A 19,519-nucleotide genomic window follows, 5' to 3' on the forward strand; every position below is an offset into this window, starting at 1 on the left:
GAGCTTTTTGGGCTTTTCAATTCAATTTTTCAGAGAGCAGCTCTCTCACTTCACAGCTTCTCACCCGAGCAGTTTTATTCCACATGTGCTATTTTCTGTCTCTCAGCAAACTCCCATTCACCCTGTCTATTTTAGATCCTGCTAATAATACAGCAGCGTCACGAAAATCAATAAATCTGTGCTTATGTCAAAGCGATGCGTGGTTTATGTTCTCATAATCTGATTCAAAGAGGGATGGAGTTTCAACCCATGAAAGGTGAACTGCGTTTTTTTCTCAGATATTTTTCTGCAGTTCCCAAACAGAGTGGCACCTCATTATGTTGATTGCCAGTTGTGTGTAACGCAGGTGGTGTATGGAGAAGTGGGGTGAGGGGAAGGAGAGGTACAAAATCTGTCTATAACGCGCAGACTGCTTTGTAAATTATACATGAGAAGGCGACATTTGTAATCGGCGCAAAATAAACAAACACCATCAAAGAATAGCCTAATATTTTATTTTTCAAGTGATAATCATCGTGCGTTTATGCAGTAAACAGATGTTGCGCGAACAATTCGTGTCTACCTCAAAAAAGTGGTTGAACTCTACCCTGCAAATAAAAAGCTCGGAAAACTAGTAGCTTAAGGGGCTTAATTGCCCCCCACTCCGATTAACCTATTCAATCTATCAACGGCCTGCCCTAGAATTTCAACAAACAAATGCAAATGCGTCCTTGTCCCACTGCACCCCAGACCCACACGGCCGGGGCGTGGTTTTAGGGGTGGAGCAAGGCAGCACGCTTTCAAGTTTTCAAACTGCCAAAGTGCTTGGTCAGGCAGAAAACAAGGAAATAACCTCCAGAGAGGAAAAGCAACGGGTTGGGTCGTTTCTTTCTGGGGGTGAACTGCTTCATTTTTTTGAGCTCGTAAAATCTTTTAATAATCTTGTCAAGATTTAGACGCATAGTGTCTTAAATTAGGACACAATGCCCACTTGAATTGGCAGTAACAACTTCAAATCACTTATTTTGGGTTAGAGTATTGTGATCAATCTGATGTGATTTTTTATACAGAGTATAAAGCCTTGCTTGCCTCATCTGGAGCGCCCGCCCATTGGGCTTTCTGCGGAGCGATAGTGGAGAGATTGATTATAAGGTCTACGGGATTTGCCGTGGAAAAAAACAGAGCCTGCTTGGACTGCTTGCTCGTGATCTTGCGCTCCCATCAGTGAAGGAGAAGGAAAATTATCCGGGACTTATTCCAGTCTGACTCCCAAAACCGTCAGCACTCCCCGCCCCCCTTCGTGTATCCAGATACGCAGGAGTCACGCCGGACTTTTAGTTTTTACCGAGGAGGCTGCGAGTGCGAATCGCCTCCGCAGTCTCGGATGCGTAGTGAGCCGGTGCTGCGAGTGAGTGGGTTGGGTCGCCTAGGCGCCGGGCATACGCACACTTCATCGTCAGCGATAAAAGCAGATAGGTGAAGGTAAAGGCGAGAGGAAACGACATCCGAGGCTTTTTATTTATTTATTTATTTTAAACAGAAGGACGTTGTAGAGAGGTGGGTCGCACATTTGGAAAGCCGCCGGCTGTGGATTTGACTCTCAAGGAAGCTTTTTTTCTTCTTCTTCTTGCCTCCGGGGTTTTGTAGACCTCCTTATTTTCTGATTCAGGACCAGCAGCTGACCACACTGTCAGACGCCACCGGCTTCTCATCTAAAAGGAGGGGATATTAAAAGTGGATCAGCAGAGCAACACACACACATACAATGGCAACCGGTGCGCTCTTTCTAGTCTGCGCGCTGCTTGGTAAGTCATCTGAAAAAAGAAGGTGAAAAAAGCTTTCAGACTGCGTTTGTTATCTGATTTTTATTTATTTATTTATTTTTATCAGTGCTCAGATTTCCGAGATAAAATCGGCACCTGCTGTTTGTCTGTCACGGCACACCTGTATGAGACATGTCAATCAAACCGCTTTACAGGCAGGGGGACTGGGCTAGTAGTCATTCTGAGTCAGGTGGAAGTAGACTACTTCGGTTAAATCGCTGCAATAATAACAGATGCCCGTGAACAGCTGTGTGTGTGTGTGTGTGTGTGTGTACGCGGTGAACTAGGTTAATGTGACATTTGGTCTTTAGTTAGAGACTAAGCTTATACAGTCCTGCAGTGTTAAATGGATTGATCATATAGGCAACCAGCTGCTGTTGCCACACACACGTGTATCAATACATCCCCTATAGATGCACATAATATAGACACACCTGGATCTGTGCATAATAGATTCTGATGTCACCCAGTGCCTGCTCTGCTTTACAGTAAGTCATCATCATAAAAACCATTTGTCACTTAGTGTAATTTATGAGACCTTCCTGCAAATGCAAGTTTAGACACATTGATGACACACACACCACACACACACTGATACAAACATTCATGCAGACATCACTGCTGACACACACATATACATTTCATCCTGCCTGTGAACTGTCCCAAACAAACACCAGATGGCTTTTCTGTTCCTGGACTGGGTGGCCTGTCAGCACTGCTGAGGGGGGGCACAGAGGAGGGGGCGGGTGGGAGTTGGAATGGAAGTCGGCCTGCTGGAGGCCCCCACTTGGCCAAGAGGATTACCAGCCTGTGCCTTGCTTCTCATCCCCTTTCAGCACATCGTGAGTCACTTTCACTAGGATCGGACCTCTGTGCAGGTTTCCCAATTCGAATGGGAGATGCGTTGGCCTTCACACGGTCACAGTACAGATGAGATATCGGTGGTAAAGAGGGATAAGAGAGGGGTTTTCATGTTGCATAATCATGATTCAATTTGGAAGCCCTTTGAGGTGGCGAAGAAGCTTTTGGGTGCAAGGAGGGAAACAGTAAAATGTAACAACTGTCTGTGTGGCTCCTGTTGAAGTAACAGTGTTTAACATGATACTAATGCTATTATTGCCAACATTATCAGTAATGTGAACCTGACAATTGGGACGTAGTCCAAACCAAAGGCAGAAAATCACCACAACGGAAAAATTATAGACTCAGAGTAAATTATCTGGAACAAAAGTGCAAATTCTCTGGCTCTGGCTCTTTAAATTGGAGTCTTTTCAGACTATTCTGATTGTTCTGTAAACAATGTCTGTGGGATTAGACTGCTAGTCAAACAAAAGCATGACATGTCTTTAGGCTTTGGTAACTTGTGATTGGTATTTTTCACTGTTAGCTGACATTATAAACCAATCCCCCTCGAGAAGACAGAAAAGAAATATTGGGGTGGCAATCAACTGGCAAGCAGTCAAGTTCAGTTATTCCAAAATAGAAGTGGTAATTTAAATCAGCATGATGGCATCAGGAACTTTTTAAATTTTCCTGCTTGAATCATTTCTGTTCACAATGATTTCAAATTCTATACCTGTCCTCCAATTTTAGAGCCATCAGAGCCATGAACTAAATAACGTGTCTGAAGGAAAAATATGCTTATATTTCATATTAGCAGTACTGGTATTGCTATATTGATAATGCATCGCTAGCATATGCACTGCCATATACTTTCATATCATTTGTCTATCTGTCATACTTGCATACACAAGCAGCTGTGGTAGGTTAGAGGTACTTGTCTGGCGGTGTGTGATCAGCTGTGTGATTCATTCGCAGTGTGTCAGCAAGCACATGTTTGAACTTACTTTTTTATGTTTTAGTGTTTGTTTGTGTGTGTGTGTGTGATAAGGAAGAACATAATAAAGATGGCTGACAGCTGTGATAGATGAAGGCTGTATCAGTCATTATTAAAGACAGAGGTGCCACTTACACATTTTTTTGGCAGGCAAATCTTATATTGGCTTATTTATGCTGCTGAGTTTGCAACCAGGTATGTGTGTGTGTTTATTTGTGGCACCAGGGTATATGATATAAAGCTTATAAAAGGAGTCGCCTGAAGGAACGAATATTTATTAGCTTTACAAACAGAATGTCTTCCTTCTCTCCTACAGCGAGCGAGAAAGATGTCATGCTTTTGGTGTAAAAGTGTGTGTGCTTTGTGCGGGCGTTCTTCTGTTTGTGTGAGTATGTTTGAAACCAGGCAGCCAACTTGGTATCCAACATGTTCCAGTTTATGTAACTAAACTGGAAGTGTGATATGTGCGAGGCTGTCAAGTTTAACTGCGAAATGCCTCAGTGGTTTCCGTTTACTGGGTTGATAGAAGAGCGGCCAGTGGATGTTCAGGTTCTGTTGAGCTGGTCTAAGAGCAGCTTCACACTGTTTAGCGCAAAATCCTGACGCCTGTGTGTGTGTTTCACATTTTGTATCTCTGTATTTGTCGAATATCTCTTCCAACTTGCATAACAAGATCTGTTTTTACCTTGTTCACATGACGCTTAAATGTGTTATGAATGAATTTGCATAAACCTGCATGAGATGGTTAGTTATGGGGATGGGAAGGGAGTAATACAGGTTTTTAACGTGTAGTATACCTAGTATAGCTATGTAACATCGATAAAATCAGGTCTCATATCAGGCACTCTATACCAATGATTTATGTTTTAGCTCATCCCTTACAAACTATGAAGAAGTGGATCTATAGTATAATGGTTTAAGCATTTGTGGTTTACACATTGGCCTATCAAGTGTGCTATATAGCTCAGATATGCTGGTCTAGCGGCTGCGGTGGGCCCTTAAGAGGGAGCACTTGAACGTAGCTTGCTACAAAAGATTAAACATATAACCCTGCTGTAGCATCACAGTTTTGTGACTTTAGTGTTTTTCTATCTTTTTCTTCACCTTTTAATTTTTTTTCCCCCAACACATTGGCATGCTAATCATGTATTGTCTGCATTCATTTTTAAACACGGCAAAGTAGCTTTTCAGGTCTGACTACAGTAAATTGTCCTTACTGGAGTGTAATAATGGAGCTTCATTCACTCAACAGTCTCTTCCTTTTGGTATCAGGATTGTAAGGAAAACACATTAAAAAAGCAGAAATGGTATCCTTTGGGGAAAAAGGTCAGCAGAAATATGAAGTTTTAATGGAGGAAGTAAAACTTTCAAAAGTGATGGTATGATGGTGGTGTGTGTGGTGGCTGTTTTCTTTTTTCCTTTGAGCCATCTCCCTTCTTCTCTTGTGAGGATTTTGATGCTATTTTTTGATCACTTGTTTCAAGTCTGTAGAGAAACTGAAACCATAGCCTGTTATCCAGGCTCATTACAGTGCTATTGATCGAAAAGAGAAACGTTTTAAGTACTTGTTGTAGCACCATCAAACTTTGTGCTTATCAGCCGACCCTTTATCAAGCTGGCCCTCTAAAACCGGCCCAATCAAAGAAAATGAAGGTACTTATAAGCTCATTATCAGTTTAGACATATCTAATGTGTAGTGTTCCTTTTTTTCCCCCTGTGTTTTTAACAGAAATAGAAGGGCGGTACTTGCAGCCATTCAAGTGCAGATTTGATTGTCCATATGGTGCCGTGACAATTGTCGCAAATGCTTTAAAGTAGTTCTACTTTGATCTCATTTTTCATTCCAGACAAGCTCATTACAATGTTTGCATTTCTTAATGTGAACAAACTGTATAATTAACAGAGAAAGAAATTAGGAATCTTGCATATAAAATTGACTCATCAAGACAATTGCACATAACTGTTATAAGTGATATTATGATGCAGGTTTCAAGGGGACCCATTACTTTCTTTTCCAGAATCTTTGTGTCATTTTAAATCACACCTCTTCAGAGTCATCCTCCCTTTTAAACCAACTTTATTCAGATTGGCTGCCTCTTGCAAACAGAAGATTTGAACAGCAGATACACTACTGTGCAAAAGTCTCAAGACATCATTCATTTCTCTATATGGAGACATGAAGCCAGACTTTTGTGTAGATTTTTTAAGGTGTTCTTGTGCAATTGTTCACCAGACTTTCTGAAGGAATTTCAAAGTTTTTCTCTGGACATTGGCTAATTTCAGTCCAGTTATTGTGCCTGTGTTGACTTTCAAGCATGTAAGAATCACACCAACCTGTTTATGGCTTTATATATATAGTATTTCCATTGCATGTTTCAATAAATTGCCTGTTTATTTCCTATCTTTGAAATTAGTTTCCACAGAGTTAGCCTCTGAACCTGACCAAAAATGGGTGTCTTGTATCAACAGTTTTTATTTTTTCATGACATAGTTGTTAAAGTCATCGTCCATAACATAATAACATTGCCATTGCAACTTCCACTGAACTGAAACCAAGATACACATTCATACATGAGGCCAACATGTTCAGATGCCAGATTAATGGGAAGACGTACGTGTCCCAAAGAGGTTGTCGACATCATCCAGGTCAAAGAGCAGAAAATAAATCTGCTGTAAACTGAACATTTAAATTAGTCTAAAGCTTGAGCTTTTGACTCGTATGGCCTACTTATACATAATGCTGACCTCATTATTTGAAATCCTGGCCTTGTTTACTGTAATAATGGGCTCCCTTTGAGGAGAAGTAAGATGCTACATCATTGCGTCATTAACTGTTTACAAATAAAATGATTGAACTGCATTGTCAAAAACAAAAGTTGTCTGAGGAATACTTGATTTACTGAAAAAAAAGTTTATTTTTAGTAGAAAAATTGATAAAACCACAAAATGTTTCATGTTCTTTTCTGTTTTTAACCATCTCAACCATCTATATTAAGAGCAAAAAGTCCTTGGATATTCATCTTTTATTCTTGATTCATTCAAACTATCCTTACAGAAGCAGTATTGTTACATTATTAATCATCATCAATTAATAGCAATGCTTTTCATGAAAAATGGACACATTTCAAAGTAATCCTTGATCATATAAGTATATTTTCACAACACATCTTTTGCAAATGTAATCTTCTCTCATTAAACAGATTATACACATTGAATGTGATCCATTATACCCCCACGCTTTCAAGGACCGTGCTAATGTCACTGATGCTGACTCAGGCATTTCAGATTTTCTTGGGATTCAAAGTTTGCCGTGCCACTCCCTGATGCCCACCCCGCCTCTCCTCTGTCCCGAATAAGAACAACAGCTGAAAGCCCCCCACCCGAAAATTACACGCATTACAGCTTGTTTGCGGTCAAACCAGTGCGTCCTCATGCTGAGCACCTTGAGTCAGCTGTTACTGCACGGGGGAATGCATTTCATGTGTGTTTAAGCCTCAGCTGACACAAGAGACAGCGCCGTCTAGACACTGAGGCAGAAAGCAATAACTCATCGGCTTGCTGTTTGCATAGCTGATCTATGTTTATGGTATGGGAATTTTTGGTGCGAGTCCCAAGATTTGTTCCTCATTATTATTATTTTTTTCCTGCTGTTGTCGGCAGAGTCAGAGGACCAATTTCTCTCTGTTAGGGGGAATACGAGCTTGTGCAGCTGTCTGATTGCAGTGCTGTTTGCTCCCCTTGTTATTTTCTGTGCCTGCTGTATTCTGTAGTTGCACGCACGCTTGTTTGCATCATAAACACCAGACCCATCTCTTTGTGTATACCCATGACAGGATGCCTTTTGTGCTATTGTTTTTTCATATCATAACATTGTTGACTCGACAGAGGGGGGGGGACTACCAAAGCAGAAACAAGACTGACAGCTTGGCTATCATCCACAAACTGTGTGATAAGTTCCCAGTAAATATTCATTAAAGTTGGGATGTATAATGACAACAGAAGCTATTCGTCGGTCAACATTATGACTGAGATGTCTCATTAGGCATGGATCAATAGAGCTGCATGAGTGGTGTTTTGTGATTGTGCCAGTATGGAAGTGTTTTGTCTTCTGGGAACTTCCTGTGTCATGTGTACCTAAAAGCAAGTCAGATACTGGCTGGTATGCATGTCCTCAGGCCAAGGAATTGTTGCCCTGTAGTAGACTCCACAGTCTACTACCCATTTGCTCGCACCCAATTGTGACCACAGTTTTCCTACAACACCAGTGTTGTCTGTTGTCATTCGCCCTCCTCTGTCTGCATCGTCTGAGTGGTGAAAAGCTGCAATTAAACTCATGTTTCCTTCTAAGGGAACATCCAGAAAACATCAGGAAACTGAGCAAACTTTTAGTGCTCACAATACATTTATAACAAAAGTTCCCTATTCGTACCTCCACCCCACCGTGACCCACATCTGAGTTGTCTCTCTCCAACATGGGGAGATAAGTGACTGAAGACAACCAGAGTTCTTGTAGGAGACTTCCTGCCTGCCACGGCGAATGAGGAAAGTGGCTGGAGCTGGAGACAGAGCAGAGGCAGCGTCTGCTTTGTGTCTGATCTTAACTCTGCTGCGGTATCTCTGGTAAACTGTCAGGCCTTTCCTTACATCATAACTCTGCCACATTCTCATTCCCGGGCCTGTTCGCTTATTCACGCCTCAGATCCAATCTCGTGCTTTGCGATAACATCCCAACAACATCCCTTTAGCCATTCAGTTTGTAAACTGTTTAAGTGTTCTTTGGAGCTGATTTGCATACGTGCCCCTGCTTCTCCTCACTCACACGCTTAAAAGGTACTCCAGCATGCCTCCCCCTCCTCCAGTGAATAGCCCCTGACCTCCATCCCCCACTCCATTTTAAACAATACCGTGCCCAGCCCACCCCTTCTTCAAAGAGCACTAATTAGAAACTGCCCTCAAGTGTGATCCAAACCAGATATTTATCTTTGGAGTTTCAGGGGAAGGTGCTATGTTTAACAATCACATTTAGTGGGTCTATTTACATGCACCATTCTTGCTTAGTTATAAGACCAACAAACCCCCACCCCAAATCCCTGGGGGTTTTGCCGACTCCTCCCGGTTTGCTATTCTGTGTTAGGAGCCATGATGACTGGTTGACAAGAGGATTCCACTTCACTCCTACACACACACACACACACACACACACACACACACACACACACACACACACACACACACACACAGTACTGAGTTGCTGTCCTTCCACGCTGCTACACTCCCCTGCTCCCTGCTTGATCCTCCACCCAAGCAGATCCCACGCGGGTGGGATGCACACCAGGCGCTGTAACTATGGCGACCGCTCCCCCCCCCAACCACCACCACGTCCTCATCGTCTGACAGACACTCATCTCTATGCCCGCGTTTAAAGAAGCACGTGCGCATAATTAAATGTCTATATTAACGTTTCTTTGCCTTCAACATTCCCCTCGCGAAAAGCGCTTGACTCCCTTTGCCGCTATGTTCTGTTACGGCGCTCGCTTTTACACATAAAACCAAAGATGTGCTGGCGTGTGTATGTGTGTGTTTGTGTGTCTAATTGCTTATGCATAAATGCATGAATTTACAAGCGCATGTCTTTCATTGCCTGAGAGGCAAAATGACTGACAATGGCAGAAAAAGTCTGTTTGAAGTAGAGTAATTAATAGTTAATTAGTTTTCTTTCCAATCTGCGGCTTAATGCACAAACGTGGGAACCGATAGCAAGTTGCCAGTCATACAAAAAAAACCCTAACCAGTGTACATAAAGTAGACGCAGCTGTCAGGCATAATTGTACACAAGTACAAGATGGATAATGACCAGAGATAGCTGTGTAGTTTTTATAGCTACATTTTCTTTTGCGACAATTAACGCAAACATTCGACTCTTCTGTAAGAGTTAGTCACGACTGCATATATTGTGTACAGCTTTATTATTATTTATATATTTCCTTTAGTGTTATTTCTGGAGGAATAGCTTGGTTTGGGCGTAGCTCTGAGACCACAATGCTTTGTCATTCAGACCGGGTGGGGGATGTGTGTGTGTGTGGGGGGGGGGGGGGTTGGGAGGAGGGAATCAGGTTGGTTATGACTGGGGGGTTGGGGAAGAGGAGGTTAGTGTGGTAGCAGGTGTCCACATAGAGTTAATGCATTTGGGGTGGGGTGTAGATGGAAGCACTAAGTGCACTGAAGGTGTGTTTGTGTGTGCACACGTAGATATGATTGGCCCAGACAGACTACCTCTGTCCTCTGTCCAGACGCCTTTGTCTTCCTCACAGTGACAAACAGTAGTTGGAATTATGGCTGTATTTGCCATGGAAAAATTGTCACTTTCAGCTATTAATGTAGACACCTCAATGTGGCACAGACGGCCCTGCTTCAAGTTCTGTTCATCAGTCTACACTGACTGTAGCCATCTGTTACACTGTATGTGTTTACCCTGCCTTTCAGTAACCCAGATTCCATAATTCAGGAGTCGCACATTTCCAGAAAAGCATTTCAAACACCTGATGTGGACCCGTTATATTTATATAATTTCCAACGGCATATTTTTATTCTTAGACTCTGCTTGCATTATCTTTAATATTGTTGCAGCCCCTTTCCCCCTCCTTTTCAAGTTAACGGTCTTCTGATTGGCTTTCCCTCCTAAACAGCAGATTTGAACCAAGATGACCATATTAGGACGCTCTCTGTCATCATCTGTGAGCCAAGAGTAGGAAAAAATAAGGGGAACCAAACATTTAGGGAAGTTTGAAGCTTTTGGGTCACAGGGATTGCTTGTACATAGGCTGGTGTGAGTAACTGATACTTTGACCACATTAAACACCATCATCACCGTAATTACATGTTACAGCAATTATGTCATGAGATGGTGTTAAAAATCCAACTTTCTGCTCTTTTTTTTTTTTGTGATATAAATCATAGAGCAAAGACACCTTGACTCATTAGCGATTCGTGAGTCACCGGTAAACAATGCTTTGGCGGGGAAAGAGTTTATGAGCATCCACTATTATACAGGTTTATGACAGAAATTAGGAAATGCCTGCATAATAGGTTCCTTTGAATTTGCTGTAGCCTTGGCTGGAGCGTGGAAGAGAAAGCATTACTAGCCAGCTCTGTTTTTAATCATTATGCGCCGTTGTTAAGGAATGACCTTCACGCACACGTTTAAGGTTTTAATTAAATTTATATGTCAAGCTACTGCTCTAGCTGTGTAAGTCACAGTAGTGACTGTGTGTTGATTATCCGTTCCGTATGATCTCTCTGGATAAAACAATAAAACTTAAAAGCTCTTTTTCCGACGTGGTCCAACAAGAAGGCGAAGCAGCTGAGGGTGTAGGAGGGAGGATGAAGAGGCAGTTGACACTACTGACGAATAATGCCAGCACCGGAAATGGAGAGGAGAAAATATGAATCAGCCCACACACTGAAAAATTACATTTCAGCTAAGCAGGCGTATCCTTAATGCTTGGTTCCATTTATAGTGTAGTGGCCACTCACACTTCAAGCATTCAGCACCATATTGACGCAGAAGTAGGAATTAGGAACCCCCCTCGGCTTCCATCCTGGTCTCACCAGCTGTTACGAGCAACAGCGCAGGTGAGGTCATGACTGCTACAGCCCAGGAGGCCCATAAATTAGAACTAGTTAGCATAGTGAGGCGCGAGGACAGCATGACCCAGGTGTGATTCAAAGCAGGAGTCCTAGTTTACACCGAGATTTGAGAATTGGATGGCAGTTACAGAAATGGAGACTATAGCATGATTGATTTGAATGCAGTGAGACTTGAATGGCATTAAAAAAAAAGATCTATTGTCTTAAAATCGTTGTCTTTGAATCCAGATACAAGATTGGATCCAATGGCTATTTGTCTAGGCAATGCATAGCATAATGATACAAGGTTTTGAAATCACTATAACGTTAACTACCAGATATTTTTTTAAAAAAAAATAAAGGATGTAACACATAACTTTCTGGAAAACTGCAACTTGGGCTTCTTTTATGACACGTCGGTCTGAAGGATGTAACTTGTTTTTATTTGTGAGCTTTATTTGTTGTTATAACCGGACAGTCAGACTAACCTAACTGGCTGCTGCCTGCGATCTTGCTCACCACGTTTACCTCAGGTCTCCTGAAAGAGCAGGAAAGCAAATAAGTATTCATTCACACACGGACACATTTGTATTTCACGAAATGTCAAACAATTTCTCCCAAAAATTGGCTCCGTCTCACTTGTGTTCTCTCCCCCCCCCCCCCCAAAAAAAAATATATACGAAATAAAAATAGAACTAAATAACACTACACAAGGTACTTGCCTGTGAAGTCTTTGCGTGGAAAGTTTAGAGGGAGCATAAATGCGTACACAGAATTGAAGTGCACACTTATTCACTTGCATATATACAAAAATGTGCGAGTTAGTTTACTTCTGATCCTCTTCTTGCCCTCTGGCTTTGTTTTCTTCCATTTAACACATCTACCCCTTAGTGAATTCGGCCCTGTGTATCTGTTATTTATTATTAGTCTTTTTTAAGTCTTGCAATCATTTCCTATTTACTACTAACATCACCTCTGTCTCTTTACTTGACATATACAAAGACAAGATGGTGACATACAGTTGAACTGCTGTTCTACCAACCCCGTGGACATCCTGTACTCTGTCGTTGTCGCTGTGATTAGAAGTGTGTGGGTGTAATGGGCAGTTGTTGTAGCTGTTCGTCAGCAGTTGGATTGACCAGCCGGCCTATGTAACTGACCTCTCGTGGAAGACGTAACACTTGCTTTTTCTTTCTTCATTTTTTTTTTTTTTTTTTGCCATCTCTCCCTATCACTCAGATGTTTGTTCGACAGTGCCTTGAGGGAAAACATTACGTTTTTCACTTAAGTACAAAAGATAAGATGCTCCCTCTTCTGTCATTTAAAAAAAAAAAGTCCCACTTAATAAATGAGGCTGTCAATATTAAAGATTCTGAAGCTGAAACAAGGGTCAGAGGTTGTTAAAAACAGCCCTGCTGCAGCGACTTCTACAATCTGACACACACCATGATTATCACTGCAGGAACGACACGGATGGCAAGAGGAGTAAGAGGACGAGGCCTGAATTGCAATATTCGATGCTGTCTAGAGCCTCTCCAATACGATGAGAAAACTATAGGAAATAAAGTCGGGTATTGTCATCAATCTATTGCTGGGTTTACATTTGGATGATTACATAGTGCCATGTGGAAAGCCTGACAAGCTGAATGTTAAATTTCTTCTGCAGAGGCAACGTGAAGAATTTTAGTCTGTTAAATCACATTTCTTTTGCACAGACACTTTCACGTAAGAGGCATTACAAAAATACAATTCGTGCTCTTTGCGGCACACGATATGATTTAGCATGTAAAGGTTTATTTTGTTGGACAGTTTTGAGAAAGAGGCTAGAATTTGTATTGTGATCATACCCTTACTGACTGCTAATGTGCCCCTCTTGCATTAAAAAAAAATCTCTCTTCATTGATCTTCTTTCCTTCTGTTTTGCCTCATCTTGGAATCTCTCTGTGTCTTTGGCACTCTTGCTGTCTCTGGTAATGATGTTAACAGGGTCAAATGCTTTCAGGGGCCTAGAGGGAGAAATATACAGAGTGATTCTGGAGTATGGTTAATGAGTGCAGGGAAGAGTGGACAGGAAAATATTCGTCATCGCTCTTTGGTCTTTATTTCTTTCTGTAACACAAATGGCAGCACATTATTTAGCAGCATGCCTACACACTCACCGGCCACTTTGTTAGGTACACCTGTTCAGCTGCAGGTTAATGCAGATATTTAAGTAGCCAATTGCATGGCAGCATTTAGGCCATGCGTTTAAGCATGTGCACAACGGTAAGATGACCTGATGAAGTTCAATCTGAGCACCAGAACTGGAAAGAAAGGTGGTTTAAGCAACCTTGAATGGCATGGTTGTTAGGATCAGATGGGCTCGTTTGAGTCTGAAATTGCTGATCTACTGGGATTTTCCTGTACCACCATCTCTAGGGCTTACAGAGAATGGTCTGAAAATGAGAAAATCTCAAGTGAGCAGCAGTACTCTGGGTGAAAATGCCTTGTTGATGCCAAAGCAAAATGACCAGACTGCTGATATGAAGGCAACGGCAACTCAAATAACCACTTGTTAAAACCAATGTATGCAGAAGAGAATCTTTGAATACAAAAAGTGATTAACCTTGAAACAGACAGACTGCCACAGCAGAAGACTACACCAGACGCTTCACCTATCAGCTAAGAACAGGAAACTAAGGCTAGACTCACCAAAATTGGCCATTAGAAGATTGGAAAAATGTTACCTGGTCAGATTAGTCTCGATTTCTGCTACAGTGTTCAGATGGTTGGATCAGAATTAGGCATTAAAAACATGAAAGTGTAGCTCCAGAGTGTACCCATCCTCTGAATGCTACGCCCATCAGGATATTGCGACATGTCACAAACCATCTAAAACTGCTTTCTTCAACATGACAATGAGTTCACTGTACTCAAATGGCCTCCACAGTCACCAGATCTCAATCTAATTGAGCACCTTTGGGATGTTGTGGAACAGAAGATTTACATCATCAGCTCCTGAGGCAAAAGGGGGTCCAAACCCCAAGGTGTAAAATATGTATTCAAAAGCTTTGTGCATTTTGTAATGTTCTGCAACCTGGAGGCAACCGTTCTTCCTCTTTCGCTCTTTGTCTTCTCTGCTCCCCGTGTAATCCTTTGCTCTTCTTATTGCTGCCTTACTCTGGATCATTTTGAACCTCCCTTGGGCAAACTGGACACTGATGTAGTGCACTTTTTTATATGTAGCATGTTCATATGTTTAAGTCGTGTTTCGCTGAATCATTAGACGGTCCCCTGTTCAACTTTCCTAAATAGTTTTTGCCGAAAAGCATTAAGGTGAAGTTTAAGGGCCGGCAGTATCTCAAACACTGGCTATAATCCCAGTTTAAGATTCAAACCACTGTGCGCTAAGCTAAAATAGTCACAGAACTTATTTAGTTTTATGCATTGCGTATCTCCCTGTAATATTAATAATTCATGCTAAGTTGCAACCTTATTAGTCAATATTTCATGATTTCTTGTGGTGGAGTTTACCAAATGATTGAAGGTGAAGTAAACACAAGTAAACCAACTTGAAAAAGTGGCAGCTGTGAAGAAAAACAAGGAACTCACAGAGGGGAAACAGCAGTCAGCGGGGGGAGAAACTAATCAGAGAACTGAGAAGTTCAACTGACACGTTATTAAAATTAAATAATAATAATAATACATAAAGTCATTGATGCAATGGTGCAGAGGGTAAAAAAATATTTTTTTGCCTTTTTGAGGCTGCTTTTTACTCCTTCAGTTATAGAGATGATTTTCTTGCAGTGAATACAGTATCACAGAATCAGTGTAATGTGACGTCATCATTATTGTGGACATATATTGTCACGCCTTGACTTCTATCTCTACTGAAGAACAACAAAAAAGTCTTCCATCTGCATCAAGAAATGATTGGAGCTATACAGTAGGGTTGTGGTAGAGTGGAGTTTACATGTTCTCTCTGTGCCTGTGTGGGCTCTCAGTAGGTTATTTTAACTGGTAATTCTAAAGTGGCTATAGGTACGAATGTGAGCGTGAATGATTGTCTGTCTCTACGTGTTAGCCCTGTAATCAAGTAGCGACCTATCCAGGGTGTACAGCTGAAATAGGCTCCAGCCCCTATGCGACATAGAATTGGATAACAGGTTAAGAAAATGGATGGATGGATGGATGGATGTTCAGAGTTGTGACCACCTTTTTCCACTTTAGAAACAACCTGCTTCAAGCGAGAGAAGTAAAACTCTTAACAAAACAAACAACACAGAAATATAAAAACCTCTGATGTGAAACAGCCAGAGCTTTTATTCTCGCTGAGAAAATCTGATAGTATCTATTCACTCAGAATAAGGCAATTGAATAAATGCATTTAAAAGGAGTCTAATCAATTTTTTTTGTATTAGAGCAGTCAAGTGTTATGAATTCACAGTAATTTAACCTCATATATTATATTAGTAAACCAAGGCTGACGCCTCACCTTTATATCATAAACAGAGACATACTTTATTCAGTCCCACACTGGGGAAATTCACTTGTTACAGCAGCAAAAGGGAAGAACAGGTGAATTAGAGATGCAGATGGTTACTATATACAGTAAAATACACCAAGATTTTTCTTTTTGATATATACGTAAAGTACAGTGGAAGTGATAATAATATACATCATTTTTAAACAATATTTATACTGTGTGGGTATTGTACAGCCTGACTGCGGTTGGGATGAAGGAACTACGTTAGGCTGATCTTCGTTAGGTTGCTTAAACTTTTCATGGGCGTCCCTGTGTGCACATATAGAATATAATCTGTATTTACATGTGTGGGTATGTAATTAAAAACTGAAGCAAAGTGAGAATCATTGATGGACAGCTCTGTTCTCTACATTAGCATGTGTTTGCACCGCTGTGAAAATGCCCTCTATATTACTTACGCCCTACAGTGTTTTTTATTATACACCTTTCAAGGTGTATAATTATCATGTGTCATAGAAGAGTGATGATGTGAGGTGTAGGTATGAATGAATGCGAGTGGCCTCACTGCTGTTTCCGCTGAGAATAAGACACTGGCCACGAATGATTGGATTAGTGTTTAACCCCCCCTTCTTCTTAGCTTAATCCTCTTTGCAGCTTTCTCTCTCTCTCTCTCCCTCTCTCTCTGTTTGTGTGTGTGTGTGTGTGTGTGTGTGTGTGTCTGTGCATTTGCAATCATTTGCTCCCATTTGCTATATCCTCCAACCGATCAACAGGAAGGTCAGCTTGCTTGTGGTCATTCTTCATCACCTGACGTGGGACACATGTTTTTGCTTGCACCAAAGTTGTGTGGGAAGCAATGGGCCAGCTATGATGAGGTATGAGATACAGGAAAGGAATACCAGAGAAGGAAAAAGGTAGCAAAGCAGGACATCTGCGGTATGCAGAGATGGAGACGAGCGTTAATAATAGAATATCTGAGGCCTTGTTGAACAAATATGGACACTTGGAGATCAAGGCAGCGCAGCCAGAGGTGAAAAAGTTGGGAGATGGGGGGGGAGGCCTCAGGATTACTGTGGAAGGGTGGTGGAATAGAGCGATCAGTTGAAGGTCTGCAGGGTTTGGTTTGTCATTGTCATCCTTTCTAAACAGCCTGCAGAGCGATGGGCACTTTGAAGTTTCACAGAGCTGCTTAAATCCTGCTTGAAAAGATGCAGAGAAGCGTGAGGCACAGAAAAGAGACAGGAATATCCAGAGAAAGAGAGACTGCAGGGGCAGGACGAAGGGGAGGATTGATGATTGGTGAAACATGGAGGAAGGGAGTGAGAGTAATCAGAAATGAGGAGAAGCTTGTTTCATGAGGATGACAGGAGACAAGTGGAGGAAAGCTCTTAGTGCACCAACACAGTATGAGTCGTATGGGTTTTTTTTTTCCTCCTTCTTTTTCTGGATGTATGAGTAATATGTTTCCAGCAGTTCTAGGTGAGAAGCTGCAGCGTGAGGAGCACTAATGCAGCAGTACAGACTTGGATTTGGGTAGACCGGGTGCCGCCAGATTAGCACACTGACATCACAGCAAAGAAACACTGGGGGAACCAAGGTCTGAGTCATTACTGATGGCTCCTGCTCTTACATACTACATTCCAGGCTGTGGTCAGCCAGATTTTGCCAGCACATTTCATTGTAGACGTTCTGTCTTGTTTTAAGTCTTGAGTGCTTAATGCTTTCTCTCTGTAGAAACATTTTTTATATCAAGTAAAAGTCAGTTGCCAAATTTTTAACAGGTTATGAATCATTGCAGTGTGGTACAGCAGTATGTGCAGGTCCAAAAAGATGTGCAAAGCTGGCAGATTAGCAGAAAAAAGCTGACGGCACAGATTGCATACAAATTGGATAAACAAGTATGCAAGTTTATTAACGAAAATATAATAAATAATAAATGAAAACATGTTGAATTCCCTCTCTGACTGGTGTGTGTGGTTTATTAATCCATTTCTGTGGATCCTCATCTAATTATTTTTCCTCTACCACATGACCCCCAGGGGGGCTCCACAGAAATCCGGGGATAAATATTTTGCTTAGTGACTTTTTATTTTTTTGAATTCCTTTCCATTTCCATGTTCAAACAAAAGATGACTTGCCTAAATGGGTTGTGTGTTATTGATTGAATGTGTAAATAAAGCATTGTCGATGCGTTATGAAAAATGACTCAAGACCGCATTCAAAATGTCAATATGATTATAACCCCCACACACACTGCTTACGAGTGCAGCATTATTAAGAGTGGAATTGGAACACTACTTTGTCATTTCAAGTCTTGTATAGTATTTCTATAATATTCGCACAGGAACGTAGCAAGGCTTGGTGACCTTACCGGAAGCTACAATGAGATTCCAAACTTTTATCTTGTTTCTATAGTAACACAATAATATTGCAACATAATTGTGCTGTTTGAACAATTTAACTTGAGTTTTTTTGCGTTTTGTTTTTCATTTCTCTTTGAAGAAAAGGTCAACCTATCTACACTGGCTGCTTTCATAATTATGAGGGCGTACAATTTTGAAATCCTTGCCTTGAGGAATGATTATTTTAATCAGTTTTCACTTCCATCTAACTGATTTCATAGAGTACTAAAGGGAGGGACTCACAATAATAGATTTGTAAAACTTGTTCATTTGTGGAAGGTGTTCAGGAATCTCAGGAGGCAAGGAAAACAAACCAACACACGAGCCCCTCATCTAGATAACAATGCTTGCTCCGACTCTATTGAAAGTATTCTCCTACAGCAAAATCATCGTAACTTTTCCTCCCGTTCATCTACGTTTTGTGGACTCTGCGAGCACGATTTGCAAAAGGGCCCTTTGTTTTTCTACAAGATTGACCTCGGATAGGCAAACATGGGTGTTAATGGACCTGCGCTCACAGTGAATGAAAGGACGGGTGTAGTGCAAGTGTGAGAGAAAGTTACTATGGTAAGAGTGAGGATGTTAAAATTAAAAAGCTGTTCTAGTGAATTATTAATGCTGAGCATTGTGCCTACAGACACAGCCTCTTACAGACTTTCTTTCTTACATGCACACACACACACACGAAAACACAGCTGCAATCCCCAGTTGCTTGTGCAGACAGGAAACAGCGTACTTGTCACTCTGTCTGGATTTGGGGGTATGTGTAAATGCTCTGTTGTCTCTGGCCCCAATGAGAGGGATGTTTGTAGTTGTTCCCTGAATGGCGAATGTTCTCTGTGTGTGTTTGATATGTGTGGTTTTGTGTGTGTGTGTGTGTGTATAAGGAATTAAGGCAAACTTCACATATGCTGAACGCCTAAATATAGGCTACAAAGAGTGATAATAATCGGTCTTGACAAGGGCTTGGTTTGCTCGCAGTTTGTTGCAGTCCCCTGTGATGGTTTAGTTCACTAATTATTTTTGTTTATAATGAGAGCAGTGTGTAGCCAGGAGGGAGATGTTTTAAAGCTACCTTCTTAGCAAATGACAGGCTAGTAGAATAACATGGTGAACAATGTTGGTAAATCTGTATGATTTGACCTCAGACATTTCAATGTTAATGTGCGTAATTAATATACACTTTATGAAACATAATTAATGTCAGTGAAAATGTTAATGGCCACGTATATATTTTGCAGGATATAAAATGCTTAGTTACTCACAGAGTTTAAAGACTTGAGCAGCATTGTACATAAACATAAAACACCAAGTTATAATCCCCGCCCCCTAGTGAGTGAGAATTACTGTTTCAGCTTTATTTCTATTGGTGCTTTCTGGTGAAAGA

At 41.3% G+C, this 19,519-nt stretch overlaps 1 protein-coding gene across 1 annotated transcript in view; it reads left to right on the plus strand.

Annotated features, from left to right (window-relative positions):
• The first annotated feature begins 860 nt into the window (after nucleotides 1-860).
• igsf3 (immunoglobulin superfamily, member 3) overlaps nucleotides 861-19,519 on the plus strand; it is an 82,401-nt gene continuing 63,742 nt past the window's right edge. Inside the window, exon 1 of the mRNA XM_084908697.1 lies at nucleotides 861-1,784. Within this exon, the coding sequence (XP_084764823.1) occupies nucleotides 1,745-1,784 (40 nt within the window). The 5' untranslated portion in view covers nucleotides 861-1,744. The remainder of the gene's footprint in view (nucleotides 1,785-19,519) is intronic.

The sequence above is a fragment of the Perissodus microlepis genome, chromosome 16 (genome assembly GCF_051167445.1).
Source record: "Perissodus microlepis isolate ML-2025 ecotype Zambia chromosome 16, ASM5116744v1, whole genome shotgun sequence".
NCBI classification, from domain to species: domain Eukaryota; kingdom Metazoa; phylum Chordata; class Actinopteri; order Cichliformes; family Cichlidae; genus Perissodus; species Perissodus microlepis.